A 19,051-nucleotide genomic window follows, 5' to 3' on the forward strand; every position below is an offset into this window, starting at 1 on the left:
AAGCAGATCAGTAGTTGCTAGGATCCAGGGTTTGGAGGGAGGGATTGACTGCAAAGAGGCTGGAACTTAGGCGGTGGGGGTTGGGAGGGTGGAGGCAAAATATCTTGATTGTAGTAGTGATTTACAAAACTCTATACATTTGCCAGAACTCATTGAATTGTATACTTAACAATTCTGATCACCAGTTCCAACATGTATGAGTTTTCCCCCCATATCACCAAGCAATTCTCCCATATCAGCTGGGTATTCTATAATTCAACTCAATTCTTACACTATCTACCTGGAGACAACATCATAAAATATAAAGGACTTAGGCCTTAAGGGATTTATGGCAAGACTGCCCCCTTCCCTTCAGAAACCGTAAGTCCAGGTTGCCATACAGGCTTCTGACCAAACTACTGTAGACTGAAGTTTCTCACCGCCTCCACCTCAGCTTCAGTTAATTTGCTAGAGCAGCTCACATAACTCAGAGAAACAGTTTATTTACTAGATTACCAGTTTATTATTAAAGGATAGGACTGAGTGACAGCCAGGTGGAAGAGATGCAAAGGGCAAAGTATGAGGAAAGGGCACCAAGCCTCCATGTCCTCTCTGAGTAAGCCACTCTCTTGGAATCTCCAAATGTTCATCAACCTGGAAGCTCCTGAACCTGTGCTTTTTGGTTTTTGTGGAGGTTTCATTACATAGGCACAGTTGATTAGTTCATTAGTTTTGGGCAACGATTCAACCTTTAGCCCCTCTCCCCTTCCTACAGGTGAGGAGTTGGTATTGAAATTTCCAACCCTATAGTCACAAGGTTGTTGATTCTCCTGGCAACAAACCAACCAGTCCCATCTTCAGGTGAGGTCCAAAAGTTACCTCAATAACAAACAAAAGACTTTTTTTAGAAAAAAATTTATTTATTTATGTGAAAGGAGTGAGGGACAGAGCACAAGATGGGGGAGAGGGGTAGACAGAGAGGGAGAAGCAGACTTCCTGTGAAGCAGGGAGCCAGAGCCTGGGCTCCATGCCATGATCCTGGGATCATGACCTGAGCCAAAGTTAGACGCTTAACCGACTGAGCCACCCAGGTGCCCCAAAAGGCATTTTAATGCTCTAGTCCCTTAGGAAATTTTGAAGGTTTTAGGATGCTCTGTGCCAGGAACAAGGACAAAGATGAAATACATAATTTCTTATAAATCACAGTGCCATAATACTTAAAATTATTGAACTTTACTGTATGCAAATTGTACCTCAATAAGGCTGATATTAAAGGGAAAGACTCTTTCCTCCAGTATTCCTGGCTGGATTTATATGAATCAATAGATCAAAACAGCTGGTCTCACAGATCTTAGAGATGACGTGACTCAAAAAGAGCTACTCTGATAGAATTCAGCCTCAGGAATGTGTCACTTCTTGCAAGTAATTCAACAGTTGTATCTAGAATGAGAGTCTTTATGGGAAATAGAAAACTGATAGATCTTTCTCCTTTCAGAAACATTTAAATTTACAGAAATTTTTAAGAGTTCATAATGCATGTATTTTGTGAGGAGAGTTCTATTCAAAGTTCTCTTACATCTGTGCTGATAGTGCTTACTAACATTATTCTCTATAGAGTCACTGAAATCAAAGGAATTCTTAAACATGTTTACTCCTTTCCAAAACAAGGAGAGAGGATTCTTTTCTACATTTGTTCATTCAGTGAACATTTGTTGAGTACTTCCTCTGTGCTAGTCAATATGCTCTGTGATGGAGACAAAAAGTAAGTGAATGAATGAATGAATGAATGAGTGAATGAACAAATGAATAAGGTGTTCATACCCTCTGGAAAGTGCTGTCTGCTCTGGATTTCTTGGGGTCACAATTCAGAGCATTCAGCTCCTGGGGTTTGCCACTGTTACTTAAAAGACTTGGCAAAAAGACTGAGGATCATGAAAATAAAGAATACTTTTAATTGAAAGCTCTTTAAACTCCCAATTGCTACAATTTTTCAAGTGGGAGGGCCAATCTTTCCCAGTCATAGAAAAGGAAATGACAGCCTAAGGATAAGAAGGTCCCATTCCATGGTTAGACAGTGAGTGGGTTGAGAACCTATTGTCTGATTCTTGTTCAATATTCTAGAGGCTCCTGGGGTCATCTTCATTGTCTCCTCTCATCACTGACTGTAGAGCAGCCTGTTACTATCTTATGCTTTCTTCTTGGAGAAATGACTGGTTACTTTTACATTTTGAAGGCACACAGCATTGGCAATTTCCATAGGTCATTTATACAGTGTAAAAAAATCTTATAAGTGCAATGCTTATTTCAGCAAAAAAATGTTTTCTGTGGAATCCCCCTTCAATACAAACACTGCTTTTGAAAGAATTCCTTTTCATTTGTTGAATGATTCTGAAAATAGTGATTTGTTTTATGAGGGAAATAGGGACTTTTTCCCAAACATTTTGAGCAATTATCCTAATGATAAAGCATTTTCTGGTGAAGCTGGAAGAAAAGCAGCTGTAGCTATGTGAGGATTTGGTTTTTGTTTTTAATTGTTGAGCTGGTCCATAGTATTGCAGTAAAAAGTTTTATCTTCTCAGAAAAATAAATCAGTCATATGGTATTCTTGGACTGAACTTTCATTTGTCATTTATTCAGTGTCACCTATGTGCCAAACCCTGTGTGAGTCAGGGCTGTCAACAAAACTCTTATGAAGATGGCTATGTTCTGTCTGCATTGTCTAAATATAGGAGTGATTAGTCGCATTTGAAATATGGCTAAAAACTGAATTTTAATTCGTTTAAATTTAAAAGGCTACATGTGACTATTAGTTATCAAATTGGACAGGATATGTACGAGGAATACATGAGTTGTCTCAATATGCACAATGTGGTTATGGTAGATTGGGATATATGTAGATATGGGATCTTTTCCAGTGATATCTGTCCACAAGCGTACCCAAACTTTCAGAATCCTCACCTTCAATGAATCTACAACGAAAACGATTGTCTGTATCCGGAGATACAATATAATGTGAATACTTAAATGTCCATGTAAACATATGCGCACACATATTTACAGTGAGAAAACAAAGTGTTAGGACTTTCAAGCTAAGAAGTGTAAGAGGGTGGTAGAATAAGGCTCTGTCTCAGGTTCAGTTGAGGTGTCAAGGCATAGATACTAAAGGATATCAAAGTGCATGTCAGATAAACCTCTACCCCATATGCAGGTTTTTAAGGAAATGGTCCCGAGATCCTGTTCCACAATATTGGGCCCTACCGTCAGATCAAAGCTATAAAAAGAAGTGAGAGCCTCGCGCTACTCCTCATTAGGTGCTACCCTCTAATTCTAAGCCTGGTGAAGGGACCCCCGGAGGCTCCTCTGAGGTATTTGAAATTGTTCCCTGTAGCTGGAAAATACTGAGGATGGTGGCCTAACTCCTGTCCCAAAAAACGAATTGAGACTGTGGCTTCCCAGGACACTCCGTGTGGGAGACGCGGACCGTGTTTTGGAGGCACCGCCGGAGAGCTCCCGCCGCGCGGCTGGGGTTAGTTTGCAGTTCTCGCAACAGTGAGGCCGGGGACACCTGTTTCTCGTGAACCCGATGAGGATCACACGCAAGACGGTTGCCCTTGGGACCGCGCTTTTGGGGGTATATCCAACGGGGGGGCGGTGCTGGAGAGAGACTCCGCGGGAACAGGAGGTGTCCGGCTGGGTACCTGGGGCTGCATCATGGGAACAGGGGACGGCGCCCGCCCTCCGCCCCACTGCACACTTCCAGCTGAGCAGAGATTTCACGCCAGGTCCACGGTTTTTAGCCGCTTTCCTTTATTTAGACACCGTCTAGCGATTCCAAGAGGTCGGACTGGCCTCCGCGACACGGAGCTGCGGCGCAAACATACGTAAGCACCGGGCCGCTGGCCGCGTGGACGTCCACCTCTAGGTGGACCCGGCGAGAGCCGAAGGGGCGGTGGAGCGCCCCAGCTAGCGACAGACCCGAGACCTGGTGGTTTCCAGCTCTCCGTCTTCCTCGTCCGGAGGAGGCGCCTCTTCAGGCCCCGCCTTCGCCACACACGACCGAGGGAAGAGGGAAACAGCAGGAGACTTCGGCACTTTCAACGGAAAATGCAGTTAAGCGAGCGCCCCCCTTGCGGGCACGTTCGGTGTGGGACGGTCCCGAGACTGGACTGCGGGGAGCCGTGAGCGCCCGCCCAGGCGACACTCTCCTAAGGGGAGCGGACCTCACGCGGGGCGGCGGGCGGGGAGGTCGCCGGAGTCCGGCGGCGGCTAGTTGCCCTCCGAGCCCCCGAAGAGGCAAACACACCCCAACCCCGATCTGAAGGGTCTCCCTCGGCGCCCCTCGGCCGCCCCGGACCCTAGCGGGGCGCGTGTCCCGGCTGGCTCGCTGCCCGGCGCTCCTCCTCCTCGCCGACCCTTGAGGCGGCCCTTGGCCCCGGAACGCGCCTCTCACTTTCCTCAGGTGGGAAACTGTCGGGGAGGAAGACAAAGCAACAGGCGCGGCTCCGCACTCGGAGGCGGGGCGGTGGGCTAGCGCGAGGCACCGAGCAACAGGAGGCCCAGGGCACCGCCCCCGCTCGCCCTTGGGGCACCGCCCCCTCCGCCTCCCCTCCCCCACCCCCCCCCCCTCGGGAAGTTACTCCTTCCCGCTCTCCCGCCCTCTCCCCGCCCCCCGGGGCCTGCCCCGCCCCCCGCCGCTCGCCGCAGCCCACTCTCCGACCTTCTCGGGGGGCCTGAGGCGCGGGCGGGCAAACGGCCTCGGGAGCCTCCGCCAGGGTGCGCACCGCCGCCGCCGCCGCCGCTGGGCTGCTCGCCCGCCGCGACGCGGCGGTCCCGGGAGCCCAACAAAGAGCGCGCGGCGCCGCCCGCCCGCCTGCAGTCGCGCCCGAGGCTCCCTCGCTCGGGAGCGCCCGGCGGCGGTTTCGGCGCGGGCGATGGAAGATGGAAGGAAGAAACGCCGCGGTGAGGCTCGAGGACCGCCGGGGGCTGACGGGCGTGTGGGGCGCGCGCGGGGCTCGCCGTCCGTCGCGGGTTTGATGGGCTTTGTCGCTCCTTAGTCCCTGGGCCACTGGTGTCTGTGCCCTGATGTCAGGTTCTGGTGACTGTTTTCCCTTTTGCTCTTTCTTTGTGGGGGGTTAGGAGCCAGGAAGGGTCAACTTTGTGGTGTGACGGTTCAGGTTTTAATTCCACCCTCAGCTTTGAAAATCTGACTGGGAAGAAAAGCCGGAGGACTCGTCCTTGCAGATGATCAAAGGAAGAAAGCGCTGAAGAGGACTTAATGTGCCAGTTTTTACTCCGCCCAAGTCATCTCCTGTGTTTAGGGGCGATCGTGTTTCTCTTTCTTCACGAAACAACAGTAGCAGCAGCAGCAACAAAACCCAAAACAAATTTGCATTGAGGGAGCAAACGGGAAGCTTATTTGATCTGATATTCTCAGTAGCTTTCAGAAACGTCTCATTCTGTTTTACATGCATTTAACTTTCATCTGCTGTTTTCAGCTTAAGTTCTAGCAAATGATGTTCTGAGATTTAAAAAAAATTCAGGTTAATACTTGGAGAACGCGGGTTGAGAATGTCGTCGTCGTTGACTTAAATGTTGAGTTCGACTGTTCTCCTCGGGGTTAAAAGAAAGGGCGCTACGATTATATTTTCCAGAAACTGGTTTGCCTGACAGTGGGATGCAGGGTTTCCTCTCCAGAGTAACTCCTCAGTGGGTCCACGTGTCGGTCTAGGGAAAAGGCAGGTCTTGAAAATCACACCAAGTGGGATTCTGAGAAAGAATGCATCGTTTCATTAGCTATAATTCAGTACCTACAAAGGATTTTGCAAAGCCCAGGAGCCAGGTAAGTAAGAGCATTTCTGCTGTCAAGGAACTGCTTTCTAGTAGGAGAGACTTCTGTAGAGGTTACCACGGAGGAACCAAGACCGAGGAGAGCTTGAAAGTCCTCGCAAAGGAGGAGCTGGACCTTGAAGTGGTGAGGGCTTGGCTGTCTTTCTTGGGGGGGGGGAGGGGGGAGGATGTTTCCTTGCTGAAGGAAGAGAATGCGCTCTCTGTCCTATTCCAAGAAACGTTTTCGACCATCCTTTTTTAGAGTATTTACAAGTCAAGAGATTTTTTTAAAAAGCCCTTAAATTCCTCTTGAAAATTCAGTATGCTCAACAGAACCAGCAAAACAATACAGAATAAATTAACATCTTCTCAACCCATTTTTAGTGGCTGGATACATGTCCTTCTAACAACTTTCTTGTATCCTCTCACAGATCATATCACAGTATCATATCACATATCAAAATATCACATGGTTTGTCTTGCCAGATATTTCATTAACCTATGCTTTTCATACTTAAAGGAGCAGAGTGGTACCGTGGAAGGCACTTGGGTGGGGACACTGGCCTTGTAGGTTTTGTTACTGACTGAATTTTTGCTGTTGTCTTGGGCAAATCATTTAACCTCTAGCTAAAATTTCTTTGTTTGTAGGTTGAGGGGATTGGGTAGATGCTTTCCCCGGGCTATCTAACACTAGCATTTTATGGTAACATGCTTAAACATGTATATGCGTTACTTATAAGAGTGATGCACTCTTAACTTCACATTCTGACTGTCTCTCAGTTTGTGTTTGTGAAGGGATCATCACTCTTATCCTGGCCATTGACTATGCAAGAGCAATTAAGCTGCGAAGCTAAAATAACCTTATTTAAAGGTGAAATTCTACAGTTGAATGTTATTTTTAAAAATGCAAGCATAAGAAGCTTGATTTGCAAGTCTCAATTTGTGTTGGCTTTAAAAAAATTTTGTTGACAGTCTTTACTTCATTTGTGAACAAAGAATAATGCATGCTTTATTATGTACATTGTACTTAAGAGGTTCAATTTTGCTTTTAATTAAATAGTAGCAGTTAAAAAATGGGATAACTTGGAAGTCCTTTTAGGCTAGTAAATCTTGGGAACTTGGAAATAAAAATAAGACAAAATCAGTTCATTGGAAAAGGAAAATTCAGAGATACTTTCAGTAAGTGGCTCTATTCACTTTTTTAAAAAAGTTGGTATTTCTGTATTTGTTTGCTAATCCTGATGGAAAATATGAATGGGATTTTAGTCTGACATTACATTTAAAAAAATGTCAAGGTGTTACTACTTTTAGAGGTGATTTTTTTTCCTTTACAAATTCTGGAGTCATCTGTCCTGTCTCATATATAAACTAACATGCCAGTGTGGTAATGGGTTAATCTCAGTCATGGTTAAGCTGTGGGGAAAACCATGTGAACATGAAAATGTGTATGTGCTTTGGCCTCCAGACTGGTTTGTTCGAGGTTTACCTGAGGTATGCTGTCATATGGCAGTTATGAAAAGAGCATTTCTTTGGTCTTGGGTTAGATTAGGAGGAGAGTAATGGATGGTGACCCTTTCCAATTTTTAGAAATGAATTCAGACATGATTGAAGTTTAGGCATCCTGTGAAAAATAATCTGGTGATCAGTAGGTGACCCAAGTTCACTTACCTCAGACTATGAGCCAGGCTCACAGAATGTTAGGGATCGAGTCTAGCTTTAAATCACTCTTTGTTTTGTGGGTTCTCAACAGTTAGGGATTCTTCCCCTGTAGTCTGGGCCAAACACAGAAATCCTTAGTTTCCCTTTGCTGAGAGTGGAAGTGATTTATCTTGAATACTGCCTTTTAGTTCTTTCTGAGTTCTTTTACAGTTAAACCAGCCTAACCATATGTTAGAGGAGAACAGGATCCAGATGAATTTCTCCAGATCATTTGTTCAGAGTATCTGTGCCTGGACAGTTTGTGTTGTTTGTGATATTGCGTACTCAGAGGCTTGCTGGAAAGAATTTTAGTAGTGACATTTTGAGAGTTGTGTCCCTTTGTACTTTTCCTTTGTTTCAGAGTTACAAGGAGACCATCTTCCAAAGACATTTTTCACATGCTGCAAATTAGTGCTGGTTGCAGTGGCTACAGTGGCAATGTCAATCACTGTTGTAGTTTACAGTGGAGAAAAAAGATGGTTTATGGCCTGGAGTTATTTAAGTTATTCTTAAATCCAGATCGCCAGATTTCCATGCTTCCTTCAAAAATAAGGTGTAACTCAACTATAATGAATCTTTGCTTACGCTATCTTATTTATATAAAAATAGCACATGTCCCTGCAGTCCTTGTTTTTTTTGCTGGGCCCAGAAGGTCAATAAACTGGGGCCCAGTTGCTGCCTAATCAGCAGTGACTTTGTTGACAAACCAGGGCACAGAGGTGGTGAAACATTTTTTCTCTTGGGCAAACTTGTGGTGCGAGGGAGTCACTAGCTCCTTGCCTTTTCTTCTGTGTGGGTGTCAGGCCCTGGCCAGGGCCTGCCACTCATTTCTTGGGGCTTGCTTGACTTTGAACAACTGTCTAGTATGAAACTCCCTTTTCTTTAGCCACAAATCAGTGATATGAGTCAGAGCAATTGTACATGTTGATGGATGGTTTTCAAGTTTATTCTTGGAGTTAGGGATTTAGGGTAAGTGGAAAAGTAAGCATTTTGACCTGAGCCTGGGGCTCTTTTCTTACTTACAGAGTATTTTCATGTGGGTTGTCTGAGCAGCAATATTTTTCTTTAAGTTTCATCTTAAGTCCTCACTTCTGGAAAATGCTTATTTTAAGCATTTTAGAAAAGCTAATTCAAGTTTTCAGGAGATGCATTGTTACCACCATTCCTAATGCTGATTGAGATCTCACTGTGTGCTTTGACAGATTACCTCCTCTAGTCCCCATGACAACCCCATGAGGTCAGTACTGTCAGTATCTCCACTCTCAAGTCTGGAGAGGTTAAGTAACACAGCTAAGTGGCATAATGAGGTTTAAATTCAACAGTCCAATTTTCTTAACTACTACTGTTCAGCTTTTATGTCCTCAAAGTTAGTATTGTGTGTTGCTGAAACTGAACATTTTGGCTCACATATTTAGATTCTGTAGGTCTTAGAATCTGAAATTAGATGACTTATCATCAGCCATTATTTTATGTATATGTTGGCTTAAGTGGTAGGACCAGGATTGTAGTTTGGCCCAAGAGATGGAAGTTGTGTAATTTTCTTTCAGAATCACTCCTAATTTCTAAAGGAATCACTAAATGGATTATGGAAGGAGTTCTGTATAGTTATAAGCAATTGATTGGAATTCAAAATAAAGCAGATTCACAATTTAAAATTGAATGTAAGGCTCATCTATTTTACCTTATAATTATATCACCTCATAGAAGTAAACTAGACTTTTTATTTTTTTTTTGGTAATTGTGGGTGTTGACACAGAGAGGGCTGTTTTTTTCTTCCCACGAGCTAGGACTTAGGTTGTTGAGAAAAGGAACCTGAAACAATGAGAAGGGGAATGGAGAATGAGCTGAGGCATTAATAAAAAGATCAGGCAGCAGCTGCTCCCTTTTCTCTTAACCTTCTGTTCCCAGACATTTGCTAAGAAATGGAGCAGCTTGGTTCTTCCTGTGGCTATTTGGTCTGTGGACAAGGCAAGTAGAAAAATGTAAATAGAAGCTGTAGCTTTTGTTTGGACTTCAGGAGATTATTAGTTAAGGACCAATGGCACCGCTTTTCTCGGTGTGTGAAAACTTACACCATTTTCTGAATTTTTATGTTTTTTTGTAATCCTTTCCAAGAAGTTATTTGATAGACACAGTATAGACTCACTCATAGGACACCGGGGGAAAGAGAAATCTAGGTATAAGAGTGAGTGACATTGACAGTGGAGTTAAATGATTGCTGCCTTTCTGATTAATAATATTTCCTAACAAAATTATATTAGGAAAATACTGAAATGACAACAGGCTGTGTGATCTTTTATAGCATCTCTCCTGATCTTTCCTTCATGTCTCTAAAAGTCATGAGTGTTTCAATAAGCAAGATATTTTTTGGGGGCTGAAACTTTTCATTTGAGTATCAAAGTTTGCTCTGGGCAGGTGTTTATTTTCAGCTTTATTTCTAGTGGTTTCAAAGGGTGTATGAGCTGCCTGCCCCACCTGCTGATGCTTATTTCTTCCTATAAAAATCCCCTGTGTTAGAAAAAATCCCATTGCTTTCCTTGAATTAATATCTGTAAGTAAAATAAGGCAGAAGCCGAAGTACGGACATTAATATGCTACTCATTCATTCAGCAGATGTTAAGTACTTATCATGTGATATGCTAAGATCTATGTTAGGCTCTAAAAAACTTGTCCACTGACCACTAAGAAAACCTGCCAAGAACATTCAGAGGCATTTCGGTACTTCTAAGAGTCAGACCTCACAATCTGTAAATACTGACAATGTACCTAAGAACTCTGAACTTAAAAAACTTTTATAGAATCAATGGAGTTTCTGTCCTATCAATATTGTTAAATAGAATTTTCTGCTATGATGGCAATATTCTTTTTTTCTTTTTTTTAAAGATTTTATTTATTTATTTGACAGAGATCGCAAGTAGGCAGAGAGAGAGGCAGAGAGAGAGGAGGAAGCATACTCCCTGCTGAGCAGAGATCCTGATGCGGGGCTCGATCCCAGGACCCTGGGATTTATGACCTGAGCTGAAGGCAGAGACTTTAACCCACTGAGCCACCCAGGCACCCTGGCAATATTCTATATCTGTGCTGTCCAGTATGATAGTCAGCAGCCGCATGTACCTACTGAGAGCAGTTGGAATGTAGCTAGTGAGATTTAGGAATTTTAAATTTTATTTATTTAGGTGAATTTAAATAGCCTCATGTGGATATGACATCCAATATTTTGGATAACACAGCTCTAGAGCAAAAATACACTAACAGATAGCATTGGCTGTCCTGGGCAGTCATTTCCCTCTTGACCATCTGGTTCCTTATGATGTGCTCACCAAAGAGGCTTTGCTAAGTTCTTAGTTTTGCACATATTCACCTGATCATGTCAGATCATACAAAAGCAGTGAGAGTGTATGGAAGCATGGGATTTTAATGGAAATGAAAGTGGAGGTAAAATCTTTGAAAGTGATGAGAAGGAACAAAAATGTATTTGACAGTAGGAACTAGTCCGGAAAAGAAAAAGAACAAATTGTGTAACAGGTAGCTTGCAGTTGACAGTACTCAGCAAGATGGAAGAAAATCTTTGATAAAATAGAAAAACTTGAGTGTCTTGCTGAGTCTACTATTACATTAATAATGAGTTGTTTGAGTACTTACCTCAATGGTAAGAACACTGCAGTTGACTTTTTTGTTTGCAAGTTGTGGATAGTTCATAATTTCAAGTCCCCTTTGGTCACCCTACCATTGCAGTGAATATCAGGGTCTGTCATGCTCAATGTCCAAGTGGCTAAGGTCTTTCCTGGGACCCCTTAAAGCTGTCCTGGAAGTCCAATGGGTTTTCTGTGTAGATGAAGCTGACTAGGAAAGATGCCCGAATAGCCTAGATGCTGACAAGGAATGTGCTTGGTTATAAAACTACTTATTAGTAGAGGTGCGTTTGCACTATCGTTAGAGATAGAGAGCACAGTAAGACAGTGGAATGGTGGAAAAAAAAAATCTTACTCTTTTCCCCCAAGTACTTTCTAGTGACAAACTGGACAGGTAGACAGCCTGTTTGCAAGCTCCAGGATTTCTCCAGGTAGGTGTACAGGAATAGCCTAGAGTGTAGCATGTGTGAAATCATGAGAGAATTCTCATGGTTAGGCCTCTGTTGAAATACATTCTAGTTTTTGAGTTTTGTAACTTGTGGTGAAAACACAATGAAATCAAGACATAATGAGGCAAAAATGTGGGGAAAGGAAGAGGAGAATGAATAACATATATTCTGTATTTACTATGTGCCAGGCTCTATGTGAAGTGTATATGTGTGTGAACTTACATGTTCTTAAATGTTTTTTACAATATTGTAAGATAGGTGTGTCCCCATTTTCAGAGGATAAAATTGAAGTCATGAAGGTTTAAGTGGGATTCTAAAAAACAACTTTATTATAGACAACAAAATTTAGATACCACACAACTCATCCATTTAAAGTGTACATTCAGTGACTTTTTCAGTATTTTCACAGAGTTGTGCATGTGGCACCATAGTCAACTTTAGAGCATATTCATCACCTCAAAATAAACTTTGGACCTATTAGCTGTCACCCACTCCTGACCCAGGCAAGTGATAATCTGCTTTCTGTGGATTTGTCTATTCTACAGTATGTTGCCTTTTGTGACTGTCTCCTTTAATTTAGTACAGTGTTTTCAGTGCTCATCTGTGTTGTACTTCATTCCTTTTAATTGCTGAATAGTATTCATTTGAACACACAGGGCGCATTTCATTTAGTCATTGATAATGGGTTGTTTCCATTTTTTGTCTATTAGGAATGATGCTGCTTTGAACATGCATGTGTAAGTTTTTGTGGGGACACATGTTTTCATTTCTCTTGGATATATATACATAGGAATGCAATTGCTGGGTCATATTTTAACTCTTTGTTTAGCACTTGGAGGAATTGCCAAACTGTTTTTCACAGGGGCTGCACTATTTTACGTTCCCATCAGCAATGTGTGAGGGCTTCCATTTCTCTACATCCTCATCACACTTGTTATTTTCTCTTTTTTGATTTTAACCATCTTAATGGGTGTGGAGTGTTAATTCATTGTGGTTTTCCTAATGTAATTGAGCATCTTTTCATATGCTTGTTGCCCATTTGTATATCTTCTTTGGAGAGATGTCTCTTTAGATCCATTTTTGCTCTTGGTAAAATTGGGTATTTGTCTTTTCGTTATTGAACTGCAAAATTTCTTTATTGGATATGGATATAAGGCTATTCTTTATTGGATATGGATATGTATATAAGGCCCTTGTCTGATATATGCTTTGCAGATACCTTCTTCCATGCTGTGGGTAGTCTTTTAATTTTCTTGTCTTATCCTTTGAAGCAAGTGAGGTTCCTTATCTTAAACAAAGCATAAGAGGGCTTAGCACACTTCACATACATACTGAGGTCAGTCAACAAAATGACTTGTAAAATGGCTTGTGTAATGAATGTCATTTTGTTTGTTTCTGGTTGGAGAAAAAGATAGATTTAACCTTTGCTTAAGCTACTCAGGCAGGGTTGCACAGCTTTCATGTGGATTGAAAGTAAAACTTAGAAGTCGTTTCTCTATGGACTTTTATGTGTAGAAAATCGTGCTTTCCTCCTGGATTCAACAGAAAACTGTTTAAAAGGAAAAGGATGGGGCTCCTGGGTAGTTCAGTCGGCTACGTGTCTGCCTTCGGCTCAGGTCATGGTCTCAGGGTCCTCGGATGGAGCCCCACATTGGGCTCCCTGCCCAGTGGGGAGTCTGCTTCTCACTCTCCCTCTGTCCCTCTCCCCTGATTTTTTGCTCTCTGTCAAATAATAAAATCTTAAAAAAAAAAAAAAGGAAAAGGAGACTTTACCTGGAAAAGCCCTCTTTTGAGGCCCTGTAATTTTTATGATCTAAATAGTGTTTCCCATATTTGTCTATCACAGGAGTTACCTGGTTTTAGATTTCTAGGGCCAACTGAAGGTCTGGTTCAGTAGTTCCAAAGTGGCACTTTTCATCAACATTTCACATGATAAGGATCAGGAGTGCTTGAGAAACTCTGATCTAAACTGGTGATAATAATGACCTTTTAGTAGTTGCCCCTAGAACTTAATTAGACCTCTTTAGTGGGTGTGGCCTCCAGGGGACAAGCATCCTTCGCTGAGGGTTATTACAAAGAGCAGATCCAGTCTGACTACTTTGCTTACCACAGCTACTGATCTTGATCCAACAGAACCCAAATTCTTTTACCCTTCCCTCTTTAGAGATAGTTCCATTATGAAAATTTAATCCAGGTTCATAAACATTTTCATGTCATAAGGTTATCACCATCCTCCTGAGAGTATTAGTCTCTCTCTTCTTTTCCTCCCCTTTAATATGTGTTCATAATTTTTTTAGCATCATTGAATCCCTGGAGGCCTCCCATAGCCACATAGATCTCCATGTAACTTGGATGGTGGGTTATTTATCTGGGTGGGTGGGAATTATTTGCATTCTTAAAAAGTCACACAGCTATTAATTGGTAAAACTGATCTTTCTTGTACCCTATATTATTATTGCCTGTAGTGCACTGGTTGCTAAGAGGATTGTTTGCTTTGTGTGGTGCTTTGGCACATAGTGGTCACTTAGTAAAGGTCTTTTCAATGAATGAATTGAAGACCACATGATAGCTAAGCCCAGGAACCCTTCCAAAAATGTATGGACAGAGTAGGTGCTCTGACATTTAGCCTTGTGTTATGGTGGAGTAGAATTTCCAGAGTTGGCAGATTTCTGGTCTTATCATGTTATGCTGTTGGCTTCACTGTGGAGTTTTGTTGAGTCTCCTGTTTTAGGGAAGGAATTTTCCCCTACTTTGTAGACATTGTTGGTGGTCAGAACTCCAGGTTTGTGGCTTTCCTTACAGCTTTCTTGCAAATGACAGCTTAGAGCACAAAAGATAAGAGTAATATGTCCCTGTGAATTTCTTCACACAGGTCTTTCCCTTAGGACGGAAGCATCTGATTGAAGTAGATAAAGATATAGGCTGTGTTTGCCTGGAGCGATGTAACGGTCTTAGAGACCTGTTTCATTTATTCTTTTGATTTCACTATATTTTTCTTTTTTAAAAAATTATTTTTATTAACATATAATGTATTATTTGCCCCAGGGGTACAGGTCTGTGAATCCTTAGGCTTACACACTTCACAGCACTCACCATATCATGTACCCTCCCCAATGTCCATAACCCAACCATCCTCTCCACACACCCCTCCCCCCAGCAACCCTTAGGTTTGTTTTGTGAGATTAAGAATCTCTTATGGTGTCTCCCTCCCAATCCCATCTTGTTTCATTTTTTTTCCTTCTCCACCCCCCAAACCGGCCACCCTGCCTCTCAAATTCTTCATATCAGGGAGATCATATGATAATTGTCTTTTTCTGCTTGACTTATTTTGCTCAGCATAATACCCTCTAGTTCCATCCACGTTGTGGCAAATAGTTAAGATTTCATTTCTTTTGATGGCTGCATATTATTCCATTGTATATATATACTACATCTTCTTTATCCATTCATCTGTTGATGGACATCTAGGCTCTTTCTATAATTTGGCTATTGTGGACATTGCTGCTATAAACATTCGGATGACTACATTTGTGTATCTTTAGGGTAGATACCCAGTAGTGTGATTGCTGGGTTGTAGGGTAACTCTGTTTTCAACTTTTTTTTTTTTTTTTAAAGATTTTATTTATTTATTTGACAGAGAAGGATCACAAGTAGGCAGAGGGGCAGACAGAGAGAGAGGGAAGCAGGCTCCCTGACAAGCAGAGAGCCCGATGCGGGGCTCGGTCCCAGGACCCTGAGATCATGACCTGAGCCGAAGGCAGAGGCTTAACCCACTGAGCCACCCAGGTGCCCCGTTTTCAACTTTTTGAGGAGCCTCCTTGCTGTTTTCCAGAGTGGCTGCACTGGCTTACATCCCCACCAACAGTGTAGGAGGGTTCCCCTTTGTCCACATCCTCTGCAGCATCTGTAGTTTCCTGACTTGTTAATTTTAGTCATTCTGACTGGTGTGAGGTGGTATCTCATTGTGGTTTTGATTTATATTTCCCTGATGCTGAGTGATGTGGAGCACTTTTTCATTGTATCTGTTGGCCATCTGGATGTGTTCTTTGCAGAAATGTCTGTTCATGTCCTCTGCCCATTTTTTGATTGGATTATTTGTTCTTTGGGTGTCTAGTTTGATAAGTTCTTTAAAGATTTTGGATACTAGCCCTTTATCTATCTGATATGTCTTTTGTGGATATGTTCTCCCATTCTGTCAGTTGTCTTTTGGTTATGTTGACCGTTTTCTTTCCTGTGCAAAAGCTTTTGATCTTGATGAAGTCCCAGTAGTTCATTGCTTCCCTTGCCTTTGGTGATGTTCCTAGGAAGAAGTTGCTGCAGCTGAGGTAGAAGAGGTTGCTGCCCGTGTTCTTCTCAAGGATTTTGATGGATTCCTGACTCACATTGAGGTTTTTCATCCATTTTGAGTCTATTTTCCTGTGTGGTGTAAGGAAATGGTCCAGTTTTTTTCTTCTGCATGTGGCTGTCCAATATTCCCAACACCATTTGTTGAAGAGACTGTCTTTTTTCCATTGGACATATTTCCTGCTTTGTTGAAGATTAGTTGACCATAGATGAGGGTCTTTTACTGGGCTCTTTATTCTGTACCATTGATCTATGTGTCAGTTTTTGTGCCAGTTCCATACAGTGTTGATGGTGACAGCTTTGTAATAGAGTTTGAAGTCTGGAATTGTGATCCACCAACTTTGGCTTTCTTTTTCAACATTCCTGTGGCTATTCCAGGTCTTTTCTGGTTCCATATAAATTTTAAGATTATTTGTTCCATTTCCTTGAAAAATATTGATGTATTTTAATAGGGATTGCATTCAATGTGTAGATTGCTTTAGGTAGCATAGACATTTTCAGAATATTTGTTCTGCCAGTCCATGAGCATGGAACATTTTTCCATTTCTTTGTATCTTCCTCCATTTCTTTCATGAGTACTTTATCTGAGTATAGATTCTTTGCCTCTTTGGTTAGGTTTATTCCTAGGTATCTTATGGTTTTGGTGCAATTGTAAATGGGATTGACTCTTTAATTTCTCTATCTTCTGTCTTGCTGTTGGTTAGTAGAAAATCAACTGATTTCTGTGCATTGATTTTATATCCTGCCACTATACTGAATTCCTGTATAAGTTCTAGCAGATTTGGAGTGGAGTCTTTTGGGTTTTCCATGTAAAGTATCACATCATCTGCAAAGAGTGAGAGTTTGGCTTCTTTGCCGATTCAGATGCCTTTTATTTCTTTTTGTTGTCTGATGGCTGAGACAAGGACTTCCAGTACTATGTTGAATAGCGGTGGTGATAGTGGACATCCCTGCCATGTTCCCGATCTTAGAGGAAAAGTTTTTTCCTATTGAGAATGATACTCGCTGTGGGTTTTTCATAGATGGCTTTGATGATATTGAGGTATATACCATCTATCCCTACACTTTGAAGAGTTTAGATCAAGAAAGGATGCTGTACTTTGTCAAATACTTTTTCAGCATCTGTTGAGAGTATCATAGGGTTCTTGCTCTTTCTTTTATTAATCTATTGTATCACATTGATTGATTTGTGGATGTTGAACCAAACTTTAGCCCTGGAATAAATCCCACTTGGTGGCGGTGAATAATCCTTTTAATGAACTTTGGATCCTATTGGCTAGTGTTTTGGTGAGAATTTTTGCATCTGTGTTCATCAAGGATATTGGTCTGTAATTCTCTTTTTTGACGGGGTCTTTGCTTCTTCTTTAATTTCCTGGTTGACCCATTCATTCTTTAATAGGATGCTCTTTAGCCTCCATGTATTTGAGTTTTTCCAACTTCCTCTTGTGATTGAGTTGTAGCTTCAGAGCATTGTGGTCTGAAAATATGTAGGGAATGATCCCAATCTTTTGGTACCAGTTGAGACCTGATTTTGTGACCCAGGATGTGATCTCTTCTGGAGAATGTTCCATGTGCCCTCAAGAAGAATGTCTATTTTCTTGCTTTGGGATGGAATGTTCTGAATATATCTATGATGTCCTTCTGGTCCAGTGCATCATTTAAGGCCTTTATTTCCTTATTGATCTTTTGCTTGGATGATCTGTCCATTTCAGTGAGTGGAGTGTTAAAGTCCCCCATTAATATTGTATTATTGCCAATGTGTTTGTTTGATTTTGTTATTAATTGGTTTATATAGTTGGCTGCTCCCATGTTAGGAGCATAGATATTTAAAATTGTTAGATCTTCTTGTTGGACAGACAGTTTGAGTATGATATAGTGTCCTTCCTTTCTTATCTCTTTTTATAGTCTTTGGCTTAAAATCTAATTTATCTGATACAAGGATTGCCACCCGTTTTCTTTTGATGTCCATTAGCATGGTAAATTGTTTTCTACCCCCTCACTTTAAATCTGGTGGTGTCCTTGGGTCTAAAATGAGTTTCTTGTAGACAGCATACTGATGCTGGGTTTTGTTTTTTTATCCATTCTCATACCCTGTGTCTTTTGATTGGGGCATTTAGCCCATTTACATTCAGGGTAACTATTGAGAGATATGAATTTAGTGCCATTGTATTGCCTGTATGGTGACTGTTACTGTATATTGTATCTGTTCCTTTGTGGTCTACTACTTTTAGGCTCTCTCTTTGCTTAGAGGACCCCTTTCAATATTTCCTGGAGAGCTGGTTTGGTGTTTACAAACTCTTTTATTAGTTTTTGTTTGTCCTGGAAGCTGCTGCTTCTTTTATTTTTTTTTTTTTTAAGATTTTATTTATTTATTTGACAGAGATCACAAGTAGGTGGAGAGAATGGCAGAGAGAGAGAGAGAGAGGAGGAAGCAGCCTCCTTGCCGAGCAGAGAGCCTGATGTGGGGCTCAATCCCAGGACCCTGGGATCATGACCTGAGCTGAAGGCAGAGGCTTAACCCACTGAGCCACCCCGGCAGCCCTGTCCTGGAAGCTTTTTATCTTTCCTTCTGTTTTCAGTGATAGCCTAGCTGGATATAGTATTCTTGGCTGCATGTTTTTCTCATTTGGTGCTCTGAATATATCATGCCCGTTCTTTCTGGTCTGCCAGGTCTTGTGGATAAGAATGCTGCCAGTCTAATATTTTTACCATTGTATGTTACAGACTTCTTTTCCCAGGCTGCTTTCATGATTTTCTCTTTGTCACTAAGACTTGTAAGTTTTACTATTAGATAATGGGGTGTGGACCTATTCTTACTGATTTTGAGGGTGATTCTCTATGCCTCCTGGATTTTGATTGCTTGTTCCCTTTGCCATATTAGGGAAATTCTTTATAATAATTTGCTTCAGTATACCTTCTCCCTGCCTCTCTCTTTCTTCTTCTGGAATCCCAATTATTCTAATACTGTTTCATCTTATGGTATCACTTATCTCTCGAATTCTCCCCTCACAGTCCAGTAGTTGTTTTTCTCCCTTTTGCTCAGCTTTTTATTCTCCATCATTTGGTCTTCTATATCACTAATTCTCTCTTCTGTCTCATTTATCCTAGCAGTAAGAACCTCCG

At 41.8% G+C, this 19,051-nt stretch overlaps 1 protein-coding gene across 2 annotated transcripts in view; it reads left to right on the forward strand.

Annotated features, from left to right (window-relative positions):
- Positions 1-19,051, forward strand: part of PSD3 (pleckstrin and Sec7 domain containing 3) — a 736,339-nt gene that overhangs the window by 180,635 nt on the left and 536,653 nt on the right. The window contains exon 1 of one of the 2 annotated variants that reach the window (XM_059384336.1): positions 4,838-4,938. The exons of the other annotated variant lie outside the window; for it this stretch is intronic. Within the exon in view, the coding sequence (XP_059240319.1) occupies positions 4,918-4,938 (21 nt within the window). The 5' untranslated portion in view covers positions 4,838-4,917. Of the gene's footprint in view, positions 1-4,837; positions 4,939-19,051 lie in introns of those variants that run through there. 2 annotated transcript variants of the gene reach the window in all.

Source organism: Mustela nigripes, chromosome 18 (genome assembly GCF_022355385.1).
Source record: "Mustela nigripes isolate SB6536 chromosome 18, MUSNIG.SB6536, whole genome shotgun sequence".
Classification (NCBI taxonomy): domain Eukaryota; kingdom Metazoa; phylum Chordata; class Mammalia; order Carnivora; family Mustelidae; genus Mustela; species Mustela nigripes.